The sequence below is a fragment of the Nilaparvata lugens genome, chromosome 2 (assembly GCF_014356525.2).
Source record: "Nilaparvata lugens isolate BPH chromosome 2, ASM1435652v1, whole genome shotgun sequence".
NCBI lineage: Eukaryota > Metazoa > Arthropoda > Insecta > Hemiptera > Delphacidae > Nilaparvata > Nilaparvata lugens.
The window spans coordinates 10,766,751-10,773,997 of record NC_052505.1 but is presented as its reverse complement, the minus strand read 5'-3'; the positions used below and the strand labels follow the sequence as shown (position 1 = coordinate 10,773,997).

At 35.1% G+C, this 7,247-nt stretch overlaps 1 protein-coding gene across 2 annotated transcripts; it reads right to left on the bottom strand.

Annotated features, from left to right (window-relative positions):
* Positions 1-59: 59 nt before the first annotated feature.
* LOC120349794 (probable H/ACA ribonucleoprotein complex subunit 1-like protein) lies at positions 60-4,890 on the bottom strand. 2 transcript variants are annotated; one of them, XM_039420522.1, is made up of 4 exons: positions 4,733-4,890; positions 2,116-2,192; positions 351-915; positions 60-255 (listed from the first exon to the last, which is right to left on the bottom strand). In XM_039420522.1, exons 3-4 carry the CDS (start codon positions 852-854, stop codon positions 133-135), a joined length of 627 nt encoding a protein of 208 aa, XP_039276456.1. In that variant the 5' UTR covers positions 855-915; positions 2,116-2,192; positions 4,733-4,890; the 3' UTR covers positions 60-132. The 2 variants fall into 2 exon arrangements, with proteins under 2 accessions (XP_039276456.1, XP_039276457.1); XM_039420523.1 differs by lacking the exon at positions 60-255 and having other exon boundaries at positions 454-915.
* Between the last annotated feature and the right edge of the window lie 2,357 nt (positions 4,891-7,247).

Below are 7,247 nucleotides of genomic sequence, written 5' to 3'. Positions count from 1 at the left end.
CTGGCTGGGTAGTTTTTGACTTCCGGCAATTTCACTGTTGTTAGACAGTATTTATTGATACGTATTCAATAGTATATTGAATGAAGTTTTCCTAGTTCTATCATTACTGTACTATACAATATATATTCAATTTCAACTTTGATAGTAGAGTCGAGCATGAATAATTGAGATGAATCTTACCACCGTTTTCGCCGCCGCCTCCGAAGCCACCACTACCGCCGCCAAATCCGCCTCCACGGCCACCACCACGTCCGCCTCTACCACCTCCGAATCCACCTCTGCTGTCATCATCATCGTCACCGCCACCGTAGCCACCGCCTCCACGGCCGCCAAATCCGCCTCCACGGCACCTCTGCCGCCTCCGTATCCACCTCTGCTGTCATCATCGTCGCCGCCTCCATAGCCACCGCCTCCACGGCCACCACGTCCTCCTCTGCCGCCCCGTATCCACCACCTCTGCTGTCATCATCATCGTCGCCACCCCCATAGCCACCGCCTCCACGGCCACCACGTCCGCCTCTCCCGCCCCCGTAACCACCTCCCCGTCTGCTTTCGTATCGTCGCCACCGCCTCCGTAGCCACCCCGTTCTCATAGTTCCGCCTTCCGCCGCCGCCTCCATCCTCGCCATCGTAGCGGCGACCACCGCCTCCACGGCCACCACGTCCCCCTCTGCCTCCCCCAAAGCCACCTCTGTCTTCATCATCGTAGTTGTTGTAACCACCTCCGCCACCCCCGTTCTCGCTATCGTACCGCCCCCCTCGGCCTCCACCCCTACCACCACCGCCACGACCTCCGCGGAAGCCGTTGTCCCTGCCTCTTCCATTGTAACTCCTTCCCCCTCCTGAATTGTCATCGTCTAGGTCGGTCACCGGCGTAAAACCTCGTCCTTTACCAGTACTAACACCACCATAACTCTGCAACAAAATCATCACATTTATTTAAAATTGTTTATATGCGAACTGAGTTCATCTGAGATAGCTTTCTGTTTTTCTGAGAAACACATCAACGCTCAAATGTGATTTACTTTAGTCAAAGTAAAAATAGCTTATTTATTTATTTAGCGAATAACATTTTTGTCAAAATTAATAAAATTTCACACTATAAGTGCACGTCAAGGGTTGAAATGTACTGTATTGCCTGGGGACTGGCTACAGTGAAGTCGTTAGCCTCACCCTGGTAGGCACGTCTCTCAAATTCAAATATGACGTAGTACACTGTCTGCTCCATCGCCCCACAGTCACATAGTGAGGAGTCTGCAAATCCCCATTTGAAAAATGATGCTAGACATTAGATTGACTGCTGGCTCAAGGTGTATCAACATGTGATTCAGGTCTCATCTACCAACTTTTTTCATTTTTTTTTCATCCCACTGACCACCTATGAAAGGGGTATAAGGATTTGTCAATTATAATCTAAGTCGTCAATCTTTGCATTCCATAATACAAAAAGAATTCTTCACTGGAATAAGGACAAACCTGCAGCAACTCCTCCCTCACCTTAATTCTGAACTTTTCACCTGTAATAGCCTTTACGCGTGTTGGCAATGAATTATAAAGCCGAATTCCTGCACTCTTTACCCCCCTCTCATACATACCAGTTCGATGAATGTCATCTCTGAGGTTTTGTCTATATCTGGTGTTGTATGCGTGGAACAACTCTCCTGTATTGAACCTATCTTTATTCTTATCAATAGAACAAAGAGCCTCCAAAATATATACACCTGGTAGTGGGAGAATCTTCAACTCTTTGAAATAACCTCTACAACTTGCTTTAATAGATTCACCCACCATCACTCTAACTGCCCACTTTTGAATCCTAAATATATATATATTGCATGAGTTGAATTCCTACATAGCTGAGTTCCTTTCTTATCCAAAATATTTTGATTCGAATCATTACTTTTACTGGGTTCATAAAATTGTTAGTTTCTAAAATGTTTGAGCAAGTGCAATAAAAATGTATTCTATTATGATTTATTGCTTTTAAAGCTGTGCAATACCAGTAACATAATATAAACAAAATTCAACTCAGTACACGAAATGAAGATATAGGCTTACATAAGATGATACAAAGAATCTTAGCAATAGAAATTACAATTGAAGAGTGAGACTTACTTGATTTTGATTGGATTGGAACGATGTGGTGCTTGGCGCAGGCGTAGGAGCTTCGTCTTCCCAGTCTGACATCTCGACTGAAAATGGGAATGTTGAGTTACTTGCTATCAAACTAAAAAATATGAGGTAAGGTAATGTTCGAATACTTCAAAAAATTTACGATTCCATTCAACAGATTGAAATTATTGAGAATTGCATTTATGAAAATGCTAATCTATGAATATTATTATTAAAAGAAAACTCCAAGGCTGTGCAAAGGCTAAAAATAAACTTTCTACTCGTGATATTTTCATAAAGCTATCAAAATGAAAAAGTTTTCTCAGGAAAACATTTTTTTCCGATCATTACTTTTTGAGATATGAGCGCCTGAAGTTTGAGTTTTAGGGACAGAACATTTCAAATTCGGTAAGATATAAATCATGAGATTTAGAGGATAGATTCTTCATGGTATTTATTGTTGATCTAGTAAAACAAAATTTTCTGAAAATATCAATTTTTGAAAAAGTTATTCAATTTACCAAAAATAACAACAAAAAGTTATTTTTAGTAAATTGAACAACTATCTTAAAAATTAATATTTTCAGAACATTTTGTTTTACTAGATCAACAATAAATACCATGAAGAATCTATCCTCTAAATCTCATGGATTATATCTTACCGAATTTGAAATGTTCTGGTTATTATTTTTATCTACAATTTTGTTGAGTTTTCTATTTTTCGTTAGATTATTTAAAAACTAATTTTAGAAGGTAAATTTATGTAACTCAATAGGCTTATATTATGTAAAAATTTGTTTCTAGTCCTCTTAATTGAAGTTTGGTTTTAATTCTAATACACATAGTTTAAAATTTTTAGGCATAGTTATTCAAAATAATCTCAAGTGGGAGTCACAAATAAATTTGTTGGCATGGCTGGCTTTCAAGAGGTATATTTCTACTCAATCGTTTGAAATTAATTGTAAACTCTTATGTGTTTAAAACTGTTTATTTTGCTCATGTGCATAGTCATTCAACTTATGGTATTCTTGCGTGGGGAAATAATACAAATGTTACAATACAAAATGCGAGCCGTTAGAATTATTGAAGGTGATCCTAGTCGTGTTCATTGCAAACCATTTTTCAAGCATCATCAAATTTTTAGAATTTATGCTATTCATGCACTGGAATGTTTATTATACATTAAGAAAAACTTAGCCAGTTTTGCTTTGAATAGCTCTGTTCATAGCCATCATACAAGAAATGCTTCTTCACTCAGACTGAATTAAATAATTATTCCTATATAGTGAGTTCGGTACAAGACTTTATAATTACTTGCCAAATAGTATTTAAGTTGACGATTTAAAATGTTTTAAAAGTAATATAAAAACTTATCTTGTTAAAAAATTTCCTTGTAACAGGAATGAATTATTGTTGGATATGTGATGTAACATGCCTTTTATTTTCTCTCAAGGGTACTTTTGAATTTAAATAGGGTACTCAGATTTATATTTTATTTATATACGACATTTATTTATGTTTTTGTATGGTTTCATAGTTTACGGTATAATAAATTTAATTATACTTTTGATTTAGTTATTCACTGTATGAATGTGTTTCAATAAAAGACAACTGTAACAATAAGATCAATTTTATGAATATTATGTCGGTTGTAATGAAGTAAATTGAGAGCCATACTTTTGAATAGTCCAATTATCCCAAAACATTTCTTACACAGTACCGTATAATAAATTTGCATAAGCTAACGTTTTTAATAAGCTATATATTTTTTAAACTAGCTTAACATTATTTAAATCAACAAATTTTTCTTAGTGTACATGACAATAATTTATTTTGAAGCATTAATGTACATTTATACATTTATTTATACATTGTTACAGGTTACAATATCATTCTCAACATGAATTATTGGGAAAGGAACAACAGTAGTACTGAGCTGTTCAAATTGACCCCTAATTAGAAAGTATAAGTTGAATAATTTTCAAATTTAGTAGAAAGGAAAATCAAGCAAGATAGATGAAGATTAGATAATTTTATAGATTAGGCCTAGCAAGAAACTATGATCTCTACTATAAAGAAGAAGACTACTATGGAAGAAGATAACAGATACTTGGAAACATGTTGTATCAAGTAATCACACAGTTGGTGTTCTATCCTGTAAGTAGTAACTCGTTTTATCAATTTGTGATATATTGATAACATGCAAAACAAAAATAAATTTAATGTAAAAAGTAAAGAAATTTTTTTAAAGAAATTTATATTTTTGATATAGTTTTAGGCTTAGGCCTAATTCTTTAAAAAATCAAGTCTCAATCATCAGGTTTTAGATTAGCTTTTTAAAATGGTCAACAAACTTTTCAAGTTCAACTCACCGGTATCGGTAGTTGAGAAGATTACGTTTAGAAGATGAATAAAAATTGAGATTAAATAATATAGTTTTGAGCAAAGAATTTTATTAGTTTTTAAAGTTAAAAAACAAACTCTTAAAAAAATAACACGTGTTGCTATACCTGAAAATAATGCTACACAAAGAACAAAATGAAATGCTCCTACAATGCCTAGACCATTCTTGGATCTAAAAATACAAACAATAAAACTGTGTAAAATAGAAATTTCATACCTGAAGATTCTTTCAAATTGTCGACAACAATTAAATACTGCAACACCAAAATTTAATTTTGAAAAAATTTCGGCAAAACAAACTTAGTTTTGGCTTGCCAAGAATGCCAACGATGGTGGATTCTGGATTGCAAAATGGCAAATTTGGGAGTAGGGTTAAAAGCAGTGTACCAACCATGCATCTCAACCATTGTGTAAAATTAAAGCAAATTCATTTTTGACAATTTTCTGCAGAAAGTCTTTTATATGACTTTATTCAATTGAAGAATGATTTTTATCATTTTTATAGTTTATTTACAAAGTAGAAAACTACTGTATCAATAAATCTTACGAAATCACGCATGATGGCTGTGCTCATGTTCCCGGTTGAAAGCTGCGCGCTCATTTTTAAATGAATGTCACCATCTTCTTGAGTTTATTTTCAAGAAAAAAATAATCTATAAATAGAAACCCCATTTTTACTTTCCTTGCCCTATTACCATAGGTAAGGAAAGTTTTTTCCTTGCCCTATTACCATAGGTAAGAAGTTTACATTCCTTGCCCTATTACCATAGGAAAGGAAAGTATTGCTTTGCGAAAAAAATAAGGTACCCCAATTTCTAAATTTCTATACTTTTCAAGGTCCCCTGAGTCCGAAATAGTATATTTTCGCACCTAGAGCAGAAAATGAGATTTTTCCAGCTCGAAATCGGTTTCAAGTCCGAGGCCGTAGGCCGAGGACTAGAAAAAGATTGAGAGCTGGAAAAACATTTTTGCCCGTGGTGCGAACGATTTTTCGCCACACTACAGGTATTGCTGACAAAATAAATAAAGAATACAAAATAAAGAATACTCGTTAAGCTATCGTACCTATCTCTTGATTTTAGTGGTAGAAGATTGCAGTCAGGATTTCAGATTCTTTTAAAATTTCACTTGGAATACCACAGTCATCTTCAAGCATTTTTGAAAATTCGGAATGCACTAATCAACAATAAATAATTGAATAAAATGGTTGCGAAGCGAATTAGTTGATTCGAAACTGGAACTAAAATCATGGCGACTTCAGCTTATTATGAAAGTGGACACTCGCCCGATCTAGCGGATGACTTATTATAATAATTAGCGCGTTGTTCCAGCCATAAGCGGCTGGAAAGAGACAACTTTCTGGCCTAGACCGGAAAAGAAACCCTTTTCTGACGTCGTCTGCAAACAAGGTCTTTCAGATCTACGTAGGGACTGGAAAACAGCTGCTTTCTGTGCAGTGTGGCGAAAAATATTTTTCTCCCACTACACGGAAAACAGGAATTTTTCAAATGAACGACACTTCACTTTTTGAAATGAATAAGTATTAATGAGTTCCTTAAAACATAGAATTTGACCAGACATCTGATACAACTTAAGCTTCGTTTACACAAGTTAATAAAATGTTTATTTTTCCTCCTTATACATTTTATTAGAGCTTGACAAACTCATTATGCACATCACAGCTTTATGTTATCTTTTCTCTAGGATTTGACTTACCTATCTACAAAAATATTGTAACCAATATAAAATCTATTTTCACAAATGTATTGATTCATGCAAAAAGGGCTTCAGTCATCAAAAATACCAAATTGAGTTAAGGATGGAATTATGGTTTTAGATGGTGGCTTCATAGTTCTAGGCAAGAAGGAATTCAGTCTGACTGCTCTAATGTTGTCAAATCAGCAGCCAACTTCTAACATTCAATGTTAGAACAGTAATAAAATTTCTGCTCAGCAGCTGATTGAATAATAGTCAGCTGCTATTCTGTTCTACTTCCATTATATTTATTCACGTTTTGTTTTGAGGTTATACTCTTTGTAATCTTTGTGATTATTGTGGTCTGGTCCAAAAAAAAGTTTTTTTAAAATCAAACTTTTCATATTTTTCTTAGATAATTGTTATTTTTTAGCCATTATGAGTAGTAGCGAGGAAGACAATGATAAATCCAACGTTGTTGTTGGAAGGAAGAGGAAAAGGCAAGAGTCAGAGTGGAAAAGAAACGTGAAGAAAACAGCAAGAACCAAAGGTGGCTTTAAAAAAGTCACCATGTACTTTCCTGAAAGGGGGCATTCTTTTCTGCCTTGTGATAGGGATTTTGCCACCATTAAACGCCATGTAAAAAAGTTTGACAGAATTTATATCGTTGGTGAAATTCGAGATCTAATAGAAAATAGCATCACCAAGTCTGGTGACAACCAAAAGTTTATTGTGAAGGATGTTGAAAGTGAGGATATTTTGAATTTTAAAGCTTTGTGGCCAACCTACTATAAAAAAGTTGCATCTCCCAGGAAACACTAAAAAAATCCGTGCCAAAATCCAATTTGAAATAAGCAGCTATAAACAATTGAGTTACAATGAAGATAAATGTGGTACAATATAGGCCATGAAAACAATTGACAGTATGGTTAGTCACTCTTTCAATGTGAAAGGATGCAAACCTGAAGCCAACTTTGCCACCAGCCGCAGCTTATCAAGACGGTAAGGTTCCAATCAAGAGGGCCAAACTCAATGAT

Coding starts and splice junctions, on each gene's coding strand:
- LOC120349794 (XM_039420522.1), bottom strand. CDS start 854: ATGACAATTCAGGAGGGGGAAGGAGTTACAATGGAAGAGGCAGGGACA. Junction 256..350: donor TGGATACGGAGGCGGCAGAG/GTGCCGTGGAGG, acceptor GAGGTGGTAGAG/GCGGACGTGGTGGTGGCCGT.